The sequence below is a fragment of the Glandiceps talaboti genome, chromosome 2 (assembly GCF_964340395.1).
Source record: "Glandiceps talaboti chromosome 2, keGlaTala1.1, whole genome shotgun sequence".
NCBI lineage: Eukaryota > Metazoa > Hemichordata > Enteropneusta > Spengelidae > Glandiceps > Glandiceps talaboti.
Window position 1 is genome coordinate 10,382,739 of NC_135550.1, and position 19,460 is coordinate 10,402,198.

The 19,460-nt window shown below is 34.6% G+C and overlaps 1 protein-coding gene across 2 annotated transcripts in view; it reads left to right on the forward strand.

Moving 5' to 3' along the window:
* Nucleotides 1–19,460, forward strand: part of LOC144449988 (calpain-1 catalytic subunit-like) — a 50,662-nt gene that overhangs the window by 8,353 nt on the left and 22,849 nt on the right. For both annotated transcript variants that reach the window (XM_078140557.1, XM_078140563.1), the window contains exons 3-4: nucleotides 17,967–18,036; nucleotides 18,978–19,230. In XM_078140557.1, the coding sequence (XP_077996683.1) occupies nucleotides 17,967–18,036; nucleotides 18,978–19,230 (323 nt within the window). The remainder of the gene's footprint in view (nucleotides 1–17,966; nucleotides 18,037–18,977; nucleotides 19,231–19,460) is intronic.

Genomic DNA, 19,460 nt, shown 5'->3' on the forward strand with positions numbered 1-19,460 from the left:
TAGAATATTCTCCTCACAAATTGAAAGGGTTAATTTCATAGCTATTTCAGAAAATTTTCCATAAAAGTACAGGTGTTTGTGTGGGGGTGTGTTTGTATAGACTGAAATGTGATATTCATTATTGGTTTATAAGAGATACAAATTTCTCTATATGGTTTTGAATAATTTTAGAAAAATTGTTATGATGATTTTAATATGTATTGCACAGTCCATTCTTGGCTGACCACTTGTAATGTGTTCAGTCATTCTTGAGCCTAGATATGATTGATTATTGAAATGTATGAAATAGTTGTAAATTACCTCTGTATTGCCTCAAGCATCATCCCATCAGATTGTATGACCCTGCAAAGCTAGGGAGGGTACCTTTCAGCGTATATAGGATTTAGGAGATCACTTGTTAGCAACACAAGTATCATAATTTATATTGATCTAAAGCCGACAATAGGTCATTCTTTATAATCAAATGACCCTGAATGTCTTTATGAGGCCCTTTTTACATAGTGTTACTGTGTAGTATATTTGCTACCTTCAAATTTCAATGTAAACAAATCACTGATTCAATACAAACCTTAGTCTTAAAGGTATATGGAGGGTATTCCTTGTAGTACAATGAGTACATGAATGGACAATTCTCAGACTTTGATTTGTATAATCCGGAATGTACTCATATCTAGGCAAACTTCCTCATAATGTGTGACTTCCATGGAATGTCTCTGTTCTATTTATGTGTATTTTATTCCAATATTTACTGATGCTTTTGTTGATAGTTTAGTGACTTTTCTTCATTGTACACACTTGGCATTGATTGACAACATTTTTTTTTTTAAAAAGTAAGCAAATTTGATATGATAATAGTAATCTACATTATTGTATTGACATGTCATAAAATTAGAACCAGACAGTAAGAGAAAGAAGGACAAAACAAAGAAACTATATTTAATATCGAAAGTGACATTTCCCCAGTATTGTTTATGTACAATCAAACCATAATGGGTCTATGATTGAATTAATTTCATAGATGTAGCCCATTTTCCCTGAAAATCAAACTTTTGATATATGCATTGAAATTTGTCCCTGGACCATTCTGGTTACAAAGAAATTTGGCAAATTAATCATCTTGTTTTCAGGAAACTGATAATCTTTTTGTTTTCCCATCAAGTTAATAAAGCAAAATTGTGTGGTTTCAATTACGCTCAATTTTAGAATAGGTGGGTGGGGTAAGTAGATTTTTTATTTTTTATTTTATTATATATTTTTTTCATGTATGAGTGTCTAGTACAGGTTTTCCATTGTTTTCCAAATGGTCTCTGTGTTATTTATTTCTTCCTATCAGATGTACAGCCATTACAGATTGGAAGAACAGTTTTATTTTGTCTTTTTAAATTTGTCAGTTTCCACATCCACTATTTCTCGTGAGACATCACAATTTTTGTGATCTTACTATTTTTTTCTCAAAAACGTAAAAAAAATGTTCGACAGTAAAAAACTAGGTGGGGTCGGGTAACCGAAACCAAACAATTATTTTTTTAGTAAAATATAAAAATGTTGATGTCATTTTGACCTCTGTTTCACAAATTTATGTGGTACCCCAGATTTTTTTTCTACATGGTTTTATTCTGAGAATAGGTTTTAGTTTTCCCAAAGTACACTGTAACTGCACAAATATTTATTTTTTATATCCGAGGCACATGCGGTGAGTGAAAAATTGATCAGTGTATGTAACAGGAGCTGACCAGCTGTGAAACGACATAAATTTTATCTTATCAATTATGTCCAGTATGAACGACTCTCTGCATGGTTAAACCAAAGGTCGTTGGCTAGTGTTACCCTAGCTTCAAATTTATAGTGTCATTTTCTTCAAAGAACAGCATGGATTCCAGCTTAAATTATTGATAATATTTCAAACAATGAAACTGTTGCAGTGGCGACTTGGCAATGCCATATCATATTATTCATCCAAGTATTGTATTTACATTTACTTTCCATAGATTGAATTCTTTCACAAGAATGTTCTTACATGTCATCCATGTAGCCACACTGTCTTGTTAGTTTATGTCCTGTGGTGGGTATGGGGTACCGGCCTATAGGAAGAATTCTACACAGCGCTGCTAGAATGTCCATAATACTGTGTTTGTTTGTTTGTCTGTCTGTCTGTCTGTTGTCTGTCTGCCTGCCTGTCTGTTTACCTGTCTGTCTGTCTGTATGTATGCATGTATGTGTGTACGTACGTACGTATGTGTGTGTGTATGTATGTATGTATGTATGTATGTATATGTATGTATGTATGTATGTATGTATATGTATGTATGTATGTATGTGTGTATGTATGTATGTATGTATGTATGTATGTATGTATGTATGTATATCAGCTAGTCCCTGCGCCTGTCTATCTGTCCATCCGTCTCTCTCTCTGTGTAAATGACAGATAGTGAGAAAAGACTTCTTTTATCATCATGCAAGGACTTGGTTGGATTACTACTATAGTATAGCTGCCAACTTTGGGATTTATGTGAACATGTTAGTGATTAGATAGGAGCCCTATAACTTATATGGAGCCTTCAGTAATTACAGGAGGGGGGATCATATTTGACAAATTGGTTCTTGGGGGACAGCTAGCCACAGTAGGGGAATTGCAAATTTGGTATAAATTCTTGAGTCAATAACTCACTGGGTTGGGTTTTTGATGGGATGTTCCATGGACTACCTAAATGATGAAAAGTATATATTTGGATGCATACAAATGCATTTAACAAAATATAGCAACTGTGACCACACCCATAGTAACTATAGTATGACCATATCCGAAGTAACTGTGTAAAGAAAAGGGTTCAGAAATTTTAGATTGAAATTCAGTATGTTTGTTGGTAGACAGAAATGATAACCCATAGCAACTATGACCGTATCCATGGCAACAGTTTAACTTTTATATAGGTAAAGGCATACACTAAAATATATTTTGTTTCCAGACGTAAAATAAGTATTTCAAACCTGGTAAAGCCCAAGAGTCTAGAGTGTGTGAGACTTGAGATTTTGTGTACCCAAATCGTATGGTAGGCCACAATGAATTAACATTACTAATGTACAATAAAAATCCCTAGCAACAGTGACAATACCCATAGTAACTGTAGAACTGGATTGTTTTGGTTTAGGTTTAAGCAAAATATGATAACTTTATAATTGCCTAAACATTAAATTTCCAATATAATGATTTACTGCACCACAACTGTTCAACAATCATTATGCAACTATTTTGACAATACCAACTGCAAACTCACTTAATAAACATTAAAAAACAGTATTATAAATAAATTCTTGCAATACAGTGCACTGTAATCAGTTGTCCTACGACTCCACTGGCATTATGTTCCATTGGGCTAGCATGTCAATGTTTATATAATACCTGACAGATACCCAGTTATACTTATAGTACAAGTGTGAACAGACTGGATATTGTCCAGTACCATATGGTGTCTGAGTTCCTATTTTGACCATCACAATTTAAGATTGCTATTTTTAAAGATATTGTTGATGTATACATGAACTATATACAGTATTGCAGGTATTCGAATCTGAATATTAAGAAATTATTTGATTGTATAATATATTCTACAACCACTCAATATTCAGATTTCATTCAAGTACCCGCCCGTGTATGGCCATGGTAAAGTAAAGGATCAGTTATGTAACTATTCATATATTAACCCTCTCTTTACATGCTCTGATAATGTCAATATATACCAAGTGTACATATTGAATCATATCCAGATAAAGTTACACAACCTCACGAAATCACTCTGACTGTTGTTCATAAATAAACATATAACTGAAATATGATACTGTTATTTTGCTAGTTGCAATGAGCCACTGCTTTGGCTCATGAGGTTCACTTATAAAGTTATATAGTGCTTTGCTGCCTATATCTGTACATGACCTGGTCATTTCTTATGAGCTATTGTTCACTTTAGCATATTGTCTCTCCCCCTCCAAAAAAAAAAATATATATATTGTATACAGATTACAATGATGATTAATGTCTCATGATTCACAAGCTTTACAAGATTTACGAGATTTTATCATACATTTCCATATATTGCACAATCATCGGAAAATGCATTGAACTATATCGATATATTTAATTAGATTTCAGTGCTGTTTAATAGAAAATTGAATATTACGTCACTTAACTTTCATCTCCTGTGTATTATATAGGAGGTAGTCCAGAAACTTGGCTATCTGACACAACATATTTTTTCTTCATTCTTCTGGCAAACAGCCTGTCAAGTCAAATAGCCAAGTATCTGGGCTATAAAAATAGGGAGTTTGAGGACCTTTAGCAGATGGATTTGGCATTCTAAATCATTCCATGTATATCTTCATGGTTTCGTTTATTTGGGCTGTCAGCATTGACAATTCTGAAAGCCAGTTACTTTTCTAGGTTAGGAGGACCTTTGACTTGGCCAACTCTTTATATAGTCATTGCAGTCATCCATGATATACAATATGTATATATACACTTCATGATATATCCTCTGTCAGAAAATATGCCCAAGGAGGCTATGAATCTACAAATAAATGCAAACACCTGCATTATCTTGTATCTCCTTTATAGAATAATTTCCTGGGGGACAATCTTATGTATAACATTACTAAAGGCCTAGGTACACTAAACTGTGACTTGATATTTTAGAATAAGGTCAAAAAAATTTGTCTCGTGAAAGCAAGGACATGTTGACATCTAATGAATTTTACACGGAAGTTCACAAAGGGTAAAGATCAGATTCCATGCATATTTCATCTTGAGAGAAGATACTAAAATCAATATTGAAATTGAAGTAGTGACATGTAATTATCTTTTTTTTATTTATCGTGTCAAATGTTTCATTTTGGGGATATATTGTGAAAATGAAGTATTGTAGTTAGGAAAGATGGATCGTGCACTGTTTTTTCTCAAAACAATGAATTAGTAGTAGATTAAATGCTAGTAAATTTATGCATGAGTTGTCGCATGTTCAGCCTCCAATTACTTTAATTTCAGTATACTCAACAGTTGAGTTGTGAACACCTCACCTGGCCTGACATAGATAAAAAAAACAGGATTGTATTTTGATGTGAGGCTTCCTTGCTATGTCTAAATGACAATCTGATTATTAAAAACTGCAGTAGTGGTGGCTAGTTGATCTATTACCTTCCTTTTTGCTCGAATCGTTGTTTGTTTTTTAGGTTCATGTTTTTGGCTTGGTCACCATTCCTAGAATGTACGTATGTTTGGCGACCAAAACCAAAATATATGAACATACGTGACAGTACATAATACCAGGCACAATTCAAGTAGAAGCAAAGAAGGTAGTATTGAACAAATAGCCCAGCTTGAGTCTTTGGCTATCTCACTTTACATGTTGGCTTGACATTGACATGCTAACAATTAAACATACTATATTCCTAAGCCAGCTCATGCAAATAGCAAAATCGCTGGGTTACATTTGGGTTATTAAGAGATCTTCAGATTCAAACCCAATAGGATAGCCTCTAGACTAGGCCGACTTCTGCTTTGGGTTTTAATTAGATTGGTCTGAACGAATGACTTTAAGGTGTACTATTAAGTCGCTTGGAAGGACGTCATTTCAGAATATTATGGTAGATATAGACAAGGCTGCACAGATGATTAGATAATAAAACATGAGCTGTCAGACAGGTGATATCCTGTTGGAGATAAATATTTGATCATGAAGTGGACAACACATTCCCTACATTGACAGGCTGTGTTGAGTATTTTAATTACATGACATTAAGTATAGAGATACAATGTTGACTTGAAATGACATGTACAGTAATGGCACATTTAAATTTTTATAATAACAAAGTGCTCATGGCCTATAAAAGCTTGTTGATGTATCTTTTTAATTTCAATATTAAGTCATTTGCATAATTTATGATGTTTTGTAGGTAGGCAATGAAGTGCTTGTGGGCTACAATGCTTGTTGATGTATCTTTACATTTTAATGAGTCATTTGCATAATTTAGGAATTTGTGTAGTTAGGCAATGAAGTGCTTGTGACCTACAATGCTTGTTGATCTAGCTTCTGATTTTATTGAATCATTTGCATAATTTATGATGTTTAGTAATTAGGCAATATCATGCAAATTTCATAAAACTTGTGCATGGATAATTACAAAGCATATGTGTCCTGTGTTTTGATGTAAATTTGAATAATAAATTTACATACTAATTTAATTACATCTAACAAGTTAAATATTTAGTAGTCATGAAATTGCATAGATAATGCCATTTCACATATTGCAACAATCATTTTTTAGCAAAAAGGAATGAAATCAGTCAGTTTACATCTGGCAAGTGTACACTACAGGCACATGTTCTTCAAGTGCTGCAGGGCACAGTTCATACAAAATAGAACATTAGAGGTTGAAATCCAACCCTGTGGGTAACCTTCAGCTCCCCTCATCATAGCCTTATTTGTGGACTAGAGTATATTTTTTATGTCTGTCATAGTATACATAACTGTATATCAGGCTGTTTGCCAATACTTCTGTTTTGTTAAAGGAGTCACACTCTGTATTTTAATAGTCTATTTATAAACCTTGTATCAAAAGACAAATATTGACTAACGTTTGATCATGTAATAATGTTACTTTAATACATCTGCCTTTTGCTTTCATAGCAATACTAACTTTGTGACCTTTTGATAGCATTTACTCGATGATAAATAACTTGATGTTGTTTGAGTTCTTACTTTTTATGTTCCATGTTTTAAAACTGTTCACCAGAGACAGAGAAGTAGTATGTATACCAAGAGGACAAAATGTCAAGGCAGTGGTGGTGCTGACCATTACAGGGCATGAGATTGTGTAATTTATAATTTGTTGCTAATTTTTTTTTGGAAACCTAATATGTGCTGTCACTCGTTCGTGCTTGTGTGCTTGTTTTTCCGAGAGGTTGCGATGATTGATAATGTCTCTGACAAGGATTGAATATCAGTTTCAGAGCTTTTAACCGCAGACCTATCAAGATGCACATATTCCAGCCTGTCTGTTTGTCTGTCTTGGGATAAAGTGGCGATTGAGATGATATCTGTGTATTGATCAGCACAGTTTACTATGGATAATATAGTATTTATACATTGTAGTCAAAAGTTTATCCTTAAAGGCACATGGCTGATTTTAATGACAAAATTTAGTTGTCTGTCAGAAGAAATAAGTCCTGATTACAATAAAGAAAAAATTCAAATTATTGTCATTCGTATGATAAGACAATACTAAAGTAAGAACCTGGGATGCAAACATGGGCCTTTAAAGCCCATATGTTGGATAAAGGATTACAATTTGGGTGCAAAAAACAGAAACTACTGAATAGATTATATAACTATGAATATACATGTAGAAGGACCCTGTCCATAATCTAAAAACCTGATGCCATGCATGGCTCCACTGATACATTAGCTGTAACACTAGAACCTGAGATTGAATCACATGTTTTTGGTGGTTGTAACAACACTTGTACAGTATCTATATATAGAACCGACAGACAGGTTTCTTTTTATAGCTATTCCTCGGCTAATATTTCGTCCAACATGAAATTTTTTCACTTTGTTGTGAACATTTCAGCAAATCAGGTGATACTGTAACAGGATATAACAGGAAAATGATAAATTAATGGATGTCACTTTATATAAATAATTAACTATATGATGATACATATGAAAAGATGAAGATTTGCATTCATTTCAAGGTTACATCATGTGTCTGCAAACCATCTGTATACTCATTAAAGTTGTTTCCAGCTGTGTGTGTCTGTCTCTATGTCTGTCTCTCTCTCTCTCTCTCTCTCTCTCTGTCTCTCTGTCTCTGTCTCTCTCTCTCTCTCTCTCTCTCTCTCTCTCTCTCTGTCTCTCTCTCTGTCTCTCTCTCTCTCTCTCTCTCTCTCTCTCTCTCTCTCTCTCTCTCTCTCTCTCTCTCTCTCTCTCTCTCTCTCTCTCTCTCTCTCTCTCTCTCTCTCTCTCTGAACATATATGATATCTTTTAAAATAAATCTCTACAATCAGTGCTATAGAAGTGAGACTGGAAAGTAGGTCAAGGTTATGTTGGTGTGATAGTCCTGGAACCTTGCATACTGATTGTAAAGTTAGTAGGACCAAACAGTGGTCATAAATAAGATTGAAATGTGATGATTCTAATAATGTAATGATCACACACCTGTTAAGGCTGTAATTTGTTTGAAATTAATTTATTCAATGTGATAATGTGTTTTCACCCAAAGGATTATAATATATTATAATTATTGAGATGATGTCTCCAAGATGTTTGATCACTCCCCCACCAAGGTGTTGATCGATGCATATTAAAAGTTAGACTTTGATTTACACGGAATCTGAATGTTGTGAATATCATGAAAAGACAATATCCCCTCGATCTCCCATCCAAATTCTTGTCATCTTCATATACCAGTAGTACACAACAGCCATCTACTTCAATGTAGCCCAGAGACTCGGTTATAGCCATGATCCAGCTTGACAATGTCGTTTACCAGAATAATCAGAAACAACAACATAACCATGATTTTATCCTGATCTGCACTGAACACATACAGTCGGGATGCCAACGTGGTCGCTAACCATGAAAAGTAAGAAAGATCTGAAAGATTTGATGAAAGATATAGCACTAGCTAGATTATGCAGAACACAACTCAGTGGCCAATTAGCTTTCAACAAGGGCCTATATAAAAGTGTCTTAATATTGAAATGGTCCAGAAGTAATTTTGGTTCAAGGCAATGCATAACATACGGAAATCAAACGTGTTCCCATGCTATTTGCAAGTGACTGATACCAGCAGTAATCTTACATTTAAAGTACACTTAACACTCGGTGCTTTGTGTTGGGTCAGACAAACCACCAAAGTAGTCTGGGGTTTAGCCAGCATTAGATTGAAGTAATTGTATAATGATGTAGTCTGTACTGCAGAGCTCTGTCCATTTAGAGTTTTTGTTATAAATGTCATTATTTCAAGATATATCACACCATTCATCCGTCAAACCATTATTTTCTGATAAAGAATATTATAAAGTTAATAGCTTGTTGACCTGGTAAATTTGATGCACTTCAGGTTCACAATAAAACTATTAATTAGTCTGTAACTTTAGGACAAGGTTTGACATTTGGTAGTATACAATGGACACTACCGGTATTATGAAGGGCTTATAGATTTACAGGGATTGTTTTTTTTTAAAGCGTTATGGACTGTTGTACGATTCATACCTGAGTGATTTATGTATTTTGTAGCAGTCAGTATTAGTGTAATTTCTGGCACATGACACAAAATTTTGCCTAAACTGTTCATATGACTGACATTTTATACAATATAAATAATGCCAAAATGGACCATTTCCTGAGCCATATACATGTACCTCAATCAACTTGAAAACGTCTACTGAAGTGTTAATCTAGTTTAGAATGCACACTATTATGAAGGGCTTTTAGATTTACAGTGATGGGTTTTATCAAAGCTTTATGGACTGTTGTACGATATGATCCATACATGACCATTATGTATTATTTTGTAGCTGCTAGCATCAGCGCTGCTTCTTGATTAGACTAATGAATTCATCATTGTTTGCTCTCCATTTCACTTTATACAAATGACAGCAATGTGGTGAATTAAAGCAAACAACACATTTTTCAGTCTCTTTCTTCATCAAAGATGAGAAGTTTCTATGCAAAATTTGCCATGTGTCGGACATTACAGTACAATTGACAAATTTGAAATGGACCAGTTCAGCCATATATACCTTATATCAGCCAACTTCTTTAAAATGCTCAATGGTGTACAAAACTAGTTGAAGATTCAAAAGCGATTTGTTCTCATTGACTTCTGATATACACTATTAAGGCATTCTTCGTTCTCCATTCTTCGTACTTTATAATATTCAGTGTCAAATCAGTACTTCAAGCCAAAAAAGCTAGCAATATGTATATGAACAACATCAACAAGTTGTAAAATAACATATGATATCCTAAGCTTGAAGACCTTGGCAACTTTAGTGAGTTATTTTCTTGTGCATAGAGAGATACACAATTTATGCAATTGCCCTTGGCATACCATTGTATGCACATCACCTCCTGATTTGTACAGCTGCTGTCAAAGAAAGGAGATGCATGATTTTCTTCCTTAGGTCATCACTATGAATACTAAATTTTCCTAACTGTTCATGATTTTAATAACCAACTCCAACATGAGACCTTCCAAGTCATAAATTATCCTCCTAACACACATTCCCTATTCCCAGTGATGGCATGATGGAATGGCAAATGAGACGGTAGAACTTCAAATGGGACACCGTATCTCTAAGGACGTCGGTTTTCTAGGAGCTAAATTTCCATAACATAAATCTGAAATTATACACCATTTGTAAAACTTATACAGACTGCTAGGTGATTTAGTAGCATAATAAGTAGATGTGTCCTGTGTTTTACTCATGAGATATTATCGTATTGCCCTATTAATAGGAAATGTATCATTTGTATTTGTATTTGCAGTGCTCAATGTGTTTTTGTGGAGGCTCTGGTAATGTATACATACCTGTTAAATACATGTAAATACAGTTGTTAGCTTATGCTGTCTAGACTGACAAAAGTCTGTTACACAAGATTTACAAATGCAAGTTACTACCAACAATGCATTGTAAGTAACTGTTTACTCTGACAATACCGGTATGTCTAGACCAGAGACTGGGTTTTAGGCTACATCTGGCTTGAACATTTCGTTTTCTAAGTCAAACCATTATGTGGAGTCTGATAGCCTCATCTCAGGGCTACTGCCTGTCAGATCTGAGTCACAAATCGTTCCAAACATTATTCAGTCTGTACAGTCAGAAAACATCATACTTATATTTGGACCAATATTGTGTGTGTTTGAAAACTACGGTAATTGTAATGGCAGGTAAAGATTGAAATCTGAAATGTTGGTGAGAAAAAGTTGTTTGGAAAAAATTTGTCCTGAACAAATCAATGATCTTTAATATCTAAATCCTAGTCCTGCTTGCAGACAGAGTAAGTAATTAGGGACTTGATTCTGACATTGCAGTGTCCCTCTCTTCTCCAGTCAGTATCGCATCCCCCCCCCCACTTGATTCTGACATTGCAGTACAAAATGTATGCCTCTCTTCTCCAGTCAGTATCGCATCCCCCTACTTGATTCTGACATTGCAGTGTCCCTCTCTTCTCCAGTCAGTATCGCACCCCCCCCCCCTACGTGATTCTGACATTGCAGTGTCCCTCTCTTCTCTAGTCAGTATCGCATCCCCCCTACTTGATTCTGACATTGCAATGTCCTTCCCTTTCTCTTCGCCAGACAGTGACGTATCCCCCCTACTTGATTCTGGCATTGCAGTGTCCCTGTCTTCTCCAGTCAATGACACATCCCCATACATCAGATGCAAGCAAGACTTATCTAATCCATCGCTCTATGGATGTGAAATTCACATTTTATGTCTTGGCTTTCAGGACAGTGTATATTTACATGCCAACTGTTGACTGTTTATACAGTAGTGAGGGATATAGAAAACAGCTTTGAATCTAGGCTATGGTGGCCATTGTTATGATTATAGTCTGGGAGTCACCAGGCATGTGACATTTCTGAAATTGAGTGCCTGAAATTTCACAAATATTTCAAAAATATGACATATGAGCGAAGATAGCAGACATTTCATAAGATTCACTGAAAGTCATGGATATCTGAATGATTTGATAGGAGGTAGCAAATCCCGGAATCATTAAATTTGACATAAAATATACAAATTTGATGACAATATTGTTGTCTGATTAGGCCTTAAAAAAAATAATTGTTTGGCTCCGGTTATACCCGATCCCACCTAGCTTTTCACTGCCAATATTTAACGTTTTTGTATTTATTTGAGAAAAAAAATAATAGAATCGCAAAAATTGTGAAGTCTCACGACAAAGAGTGGATTCAGAAACAGCCATCAACTTAAAAAGACACTCTACAACTATTCTTCCAATCTGTCATGGCTGTACATCTAATAGGAAGAAATAAATAACACAGAGACCATTTGGAAAACAATGGAAAACCTGTACTAGGCACTCACACAGAAAAAAAAATATAATAAAATAAAGTGAAAAATCTACCTACCCCACATATTCTAAAATTGAGCGTAATCAGAACCACGCAAATTTTTTGTTAGGCCTTATGTATGTATTGTAAATTACATGTAAAGTGAAGATAACTTTACCCTCTTTCATTTGAATTTCAAACATACTTTAAATTTTATCTCTGGTATTAAACTTCGAAGTCCAGTGGTTCCTTCACAAGGAGAGGTCATGGAGGGGTCGTCAAATAAAATATTGAATTTTGTAAACAAATTTGAATCTTTTAATATATCCTTAGTTTTAATTGTCCCATCTTCTTCATCCTTTATCAATTTGTAAGCAAAGAGTAAAGAAGTCTTAAACAATCAAATAGAAGTGGACTGAAACTACTGCTGTCATATAGGGTTGATGAATAGTTTTGTCCCCAATGTTCCAGTGATTCTAAGTTACTTTCATTTGACAGACATGTCAGTTATGTAGCCCTGATGGATAGGTTCTATGTATAGCAGGCAACCCCAAGCACAGTCAAATTCATCAAATAGTTGTCTACATCGCACTTGTAATTAGATCGGCCCCAGGAGCTATGTCATGTAAGACAATGTGAAATATGAAATTGATGTGTGTGAGGGTCGTGGTATTTACATGTACAAGCACCTACTTCATTAACCCAAATTATATATATTTTAATATCAGAATTGTGGGTTAAATATTGTCGCAGTCAGTATAGCTGCTGGAGAAAAAAATTAATGAAAAAACTGAAAAGAGAAATTTTGTATACATTTGTCGTGTGTGTGTGTGTGTGTGTATTTGGAAACTGCTATCACAAATTGTTGAAGTTCATGCTAGCTTTTCATAGCTAGCCTAGTAGAATTCAGTCGAATGAGGATTTTGAATTAAAATAACAAATTCAAAACCCCCATTTGTATGGAATCCAGGCTATTTAATAGCTGAATCATATGATGTATTGATGGTATGAAGGATAATGCTTCGGTACCATTTGTATCACTTTCACATGCATAATAATATATAGAAAATTAAGCTGAAGTTCATTTATTTTAATCTTTTTCCCCAGAAAAATATCAAATAGAAGGAATATACATGAAACTGGCCACTAATATTGTTTTTTGTTGTGTATTTTTTTTTTTTTGGGGGGGGGGGGGGCTGGGTATTATTAACATATGATATGATATCCTAAATCCTATGCTTGATCAAAGGAGAATGAAAATGATACAGTGTGCATTAATACTGGTTTTGTTATCTGTATCTATCTTTTGATGACCAGGAGTGCAAAAGTAACTGAGTAGAACAGTCCTGATAAATAAATTCAATCCTGACGTTTCAGAATCGATATTCTTCCTCATAAGATGTCAAGGCAAGATATATATATACATGTAGTAGGTCATCACCTGACTGTATATCTACTATAAAAATGAACGGTTGACCCCCTTGGTTCAATCATCAGTGCTAAATACCATCATCTTGTGATATGTGATATGCATAGCATCAAGCAGTCATCTGTATTTGCATAATGAGGTTGACCTTGTGGATTACTTTCAAACAAGTCTGGTCAATGCCCTTTGCATGTGATCTTGGTTATCTACTTGGGTATTCTAACCACAAAACCAGGCCAGTGTTAAGTTTTGATACACACACTATTAAAGAAGAAATGGTAAACCAAGCTATAAAAAAAGCCATTACAAGTACAACATCGAATGTCAGACCATAAAAGGACATTATTTATTGTAGACCCTGAGATCTGCATAAATATGTATATAATGGTATACGCTTAAATTTAGACACAGATACCTGAAACAGCCAATCTGAGAAAATATGGTGATGTTTTTTTACAAAGTGGGTATAAATTTTAGTCAGAAATTTCAGAATTTTAGCAGAAGCATGTCGTACAAAATTTCAAACATTTGTTGTGTTCATTGCCTCAGACGAAGCATGAAAATTCCACTGATCAAGTAGATATAGGTCTGAACATTTTTATTTAAAAAAAAAAACATCTCAAATAAAAAACTTGAACAATAAAGACAGGTACAGTAGTAACCCAATAAAAGATAAACAGTGTCTACAATTGTAGGATATTTATTATGTTACTAGAGTTGATTAAATTGTATACATGGTGTCAGCTGTTCAAAGTGATTAGTTATTCCATGGAGGTATAAGGGGAGATACCTCCATGTTATTCTTATACTTTCACTAATCTTTTTGAAATATAAAATGAAGTATTTCCCTAAGGGTTTTAGATTACTTCGCATTTCAGATGTTGCCGATGGTTAATGAGTAATTTATTAAAGATAATTGCTAAAAGCCAAAGGTCAACTTATTTTGCCCTTCTATTGTATATTGTGTGTTATTTTGTGTACATAATAAGACAAACAATTAGCATGATATTGATACTGCAGTCATTTAGAATATACATGTAAGTAATGTTGATTTCAGGAAAGGCCATTAATTAAGTTGACAATGGTTACTGATGAAATGGTAAATTTTTAGGAGTTTTACCCATAGCTATAGATGAACACCACAGAATTAGGATATTCACGTATTTATACCATGTACATGTAACTACTCTGGCAATCAAGGTCTCAGTTTTGCTTAGACAGACACAAACTATATATTATTTTTTTTACAAAAGTGGGCGATAGCAGAGCTTCTGTTGTGGAAGTGTAAGCGGCCTGTGGTCAAGATAGAGAAAACAATCTCAAGTAATGTACACTGCAGGATCATGTATTAAGTCATTAGAAATGTCACCCTACTGTTAGTACAATTCATTTCAATAGTTTTTAACAACATGTTAAAATAATAGTTTGGGCTATCTTAATAGTATTAACCGAGACCTCAATTGCAAGAGTAGTAGAACTTTGCCACACTAATAATATAAAAGTCTTGTACATGCACACACATAAACATATATGCCAGTGACGTTTACAGGCACGTATTAGTGTCAAGTCGTGTGGAGATTTTGGCTATTTCATGACCCATACTAAAGTGACATGTTGAAAACACTTTTCTTGATTTTTTTTTTTTTTTTTTTTTTTTTTGGGGGGGGGGGGGGGGGGGGGTTTTAGCCAAAATCCCCACATGGCTTGAATTTTAACTATATAGGCACACAATATGAACATACACAGAAACACATACCATGCGTACACTATTCACCTCTGGTGTTATTGATTTATAAATAACTAGTCAGAGGTGAATACAGGAAAATGATAGGGCTTCCTAAATATCACCAATTCCACACTAATGATATATTGCATTTCATCTTGTGAATAGATAGTGTTTGATGACATTAAGTTCAGTGAATACTCTTTGTCAGCTGTACATGTGTTTCTACATTCTCAATATTGCTGTAACCTTGTCATCTATACCATTTCAAGTATTAGGCTCTGCCTCTACCCAGGGTCTCTGCATTCTCAATTGCTGTAGCCTTGTCATCTGCACCATTTCAGGTAGTAGGCTGTGTCTTGACATTCTCAATTCCTTTAGGCTTTCCATCTGCACCATTTCAGGTTGTAGGCTGTCAACATATAATCTTATATGACAGCTTTACCTGTAACAACTAGTATTGAAATACATGTAGAGTTAATTGGCAATTATATAACTCTCTGGGAAGTCAATTCTGCATAGATAATGATATTATGAACATATAGCTTGTAGTTGATTAACTCTTTTCAGCACCCTCAGGTAATCTAAAACAGACAGTTACCAAATGCACACAGTTAGATGTTTTAACCATATTGTAGGGCTTCAAAGGGCAATCCTGCCTATGGGGATAATTACTTGCATCATTCACGTTTCATTGTAAAGTGAAACGCTTTAGGTATTAGAATTGGAAAGGTGGTTGTTATGTCCCCAATACTTTCTTGATATTGAGTGGGGGTGGAAGGAAGGTTATATCCAAATACTTACTTGAGGGGGGAGGGAGGATGGGGTGGGGGTCTCATATGAAATTATATCACGTTGCATAACATAATACTTATACAAAATGTCAACACAGAAACCATAAAATACCCTCAAAGAATGCCATGATGCTTAGAGGAGAACTTAGAGAAGGATTTTGACATTCCCAGTACTTTAATTTAATACTTGATGCTGACATTAAAGTATCAATCATGCAAGACTGATGACTGACAGATGTAACTTATCACATGTGACTAATACTATATATGTAGAGATATATACAAAATTTGATACAACCACAGGAGGTTGTAATTCTATCCATATTTTGAAAGATGATGGTCATTTATTGCAATTATTCTTCCTCCAAAATAAGGATCAACTTCAAAATGGAGATTGAGAACCTGAAATCAATAACTATACTTTAAAAATAGACATCACATCAAAATAAATCACTTGTCTGCATGAAACAAAAGCAGAAGAGGGTGTGTGGGGGGGGGGGGGGGAAGGGGTAGTAAATCAAAAACAAAAGAAATTCAAGAAAGGCGAAATAAAAAAATAATTGTGTGTCTCCAATAGTTTAAGCTATCACAAAAGGGGTATACTGACCAACATTGTGTTTGGTTTTGGGTCGAAGCAATATTTTTCAAACACAAAAACAATTAAAGAGATAAAATAAAATGAAATCCTACCTACCCTGTTTTCTGAGGCCATGTTATGGGAAACACACACTTTTTTGTTTTTTTACCTTTACTATACATAAGGGCCTCAAGCCTTGCCCCTTCACCTTGTCAAGTAGTAGATGAGCCATATTGCATCAGTGAACATTAGAGACCAAGGGGGACTATTACAATGGGCAGTGTCCGTCTGTGCATCCATCTGTCTGTCTGTAATACATCATTTCTCAGAGATGCTATGTCCAATTTCTTTCAAACCTGGTACAAATGCAGCATGGGACTGAACATATGCACACCACTTTGTTTTGCAACATTTGCAAATTTGTCCGAATGGTGGCCATATTCGTAGTTAAAAAATCAATATTTACAGCATAACTCAAAAACTGTAATATATAGAGACTCCATTCAAGTGTCTACCCCACTATTATCAGGTACAAGCTTTCTTTTAAGACATTGACCTCTGACAACCTTTGGGGTCAATTATCAAAATCCAACCATTTCTTGCCTAGTATAGACACTTTGTCGTATTTATTTGTTGCCAATTTCCTTTAAATCAAGTCCACAGGTAATATAGGAGAAGATAAACATACAGAATGATTATTAAACTTGTTAGTCTTATCAAATTATTATTTGCTGTTATTCCTGTAGTGGTTATGAACAAATAACACTATTATCATCCACTTTATGTACAAGGGTCAATAAATATTGTACAAGTGGCATATAATAAAAATACCCACGCTGTTGCTAGAAATTCTTGATTTTGACTAGAATGATATATAATGTAACCAGAGTAGTTGCTCAAAATTAATTTGAGTAATTGTTTTGTCCGCCTGGGTCTGTCTTCAACACCATAAATTTCAAAAACTCTGATACATATTTATGTGTAATCCCAAGAAATCAATGTTTCGTGCCATAATACTCAGCATGATTTCACAGACCTAAATACCAATACAAGCCACAGATGATTCAAATGGTTGGATGATAGTTTCAACAAACTATTTTTGTGGTCCAGCCAGAAGTTTACAGTTATTTTTTTTATTTACCTTTCATTGCCTGTGTATTTAGTTAACTAATTCCTTGATATGTCAATTTTGTTTTCTTTTCGGCTCCTGGCAAATAAATATGTATAATCATGATAATGTATATGTGATGTCACGTACGGAGATGAAGTACATTGAGGATGGTTATTATTTCACTAAAGGAGAATTTATGAAAGTGTATAGCAGCTACAATTTGCTCATGATATTTGTACTATCTGTTTGATTTCAGGAAATTGCATCTGATCCACATCTGTTTGTTGGTGGTGCTAGTCGATTTGATGTAGCTCAGGGTGAACTGGGTAAGTTTTTTTACCTTCCTTAAAGGGAGGTATTTGTAGTAGTGTTATACGTCTGTCTGTATCTGTCTGTCTGTCTCTGTCTGTCTGTGTCATCATTTTCTCAAAGAATAGGCTGACTCAATTCAAACAAAATTTGGTACACAAGTTGTGTGGTTCTCAGTATAATGGCTCGAATCTTTTGTCAAAATTAGCATAAAAATTGTTGGTCAGCTGATCTTGTGATAGATGGCCATCCCTATATTAAAATGGTATTGTCGACATATTCACATTGTGACTGTTGATGGCGCTCTGTACATTTAGTACAATATAAGTGTACATACACACATACATACCTTACAAGAAGCATTGCAATCAAATGGTGATTGATTAGCTCATAGACACTGTCTATGATTAGCTTTGATGTTTAATATCCCAATCTAAATTGGATTGTTAACCTTTAATAGATTGATATGTTTATAAAAATCACAGGGTATATTTTGCCAAGAAACTCGTCCCCAAAAATGTATGGTATAAATTACAACCTACCAATATTTCTCCCTTTCTTGTCAGAATTATTTCTAACGACATTCTTCTGTATTTCCATGCAGATGAGAGTATCCCAAAGAATGGTTGGAAATTTGAAAGTCATTTTATCAGTGGCTGTTATATATTTTCTGCAAAATTGAAATAGAAAATATATTTTTTTTTTAGTAGAAAAGCGTTACCAAGCAGCTTTAAAAATATTATAATTTTACAGTAATTATCATAGTAAGAAACTGTGCAATGCACACAGCACAATGCTGAAATAAATCCTAACTTCCAACGTGTGCCATCAAGTCTGGATGTAAAGTTGTAATGTTTACTATATCACCTCACCTGCACAGATGAATCTTCATCAGTGTACATGCTCATTGTTGTATTTTGAGACTTGATATCACAATTAGTTTCATTATTTCCCTCAGGTGACTGTTGGTTCTTAGCTGCCATAGCATCTTTGTCTATGCACGAGAAGCTGTTGTACCGCGTTGTTCCACCAGACCAGAGCTTCCAAAAGGACTATGCCGGCATTGTCAGATTCCAGTTCTGGAAGTACGGCAAATGGATAACAGTTTGTGTGGATGATAGATTGCCTACATACCAAGGCAGATTGGTCTTTCTGCACTCCAAGTCACAAAATGAATTCTGGACTGCATTGCTGGAAAAAGCCTACTCTAAGTAAGTCTCGGTGCTAACTAACAGTGGACTGTGAGATTTGTCACTGAGTACACTTCTACAGTCTCTTGTTATAAACATAGAGGCACAAACTGAGTGTAAACGTGTTTGGGTGTAGTTTTTGCAGCATATTTATAAGGTACTCACAGTATTGTACTTTTAAATACTGACATAACACTTAACCACAACTTGCAATTCACTGAAGTCAAACCCCTGGTATCAAGATATAATTT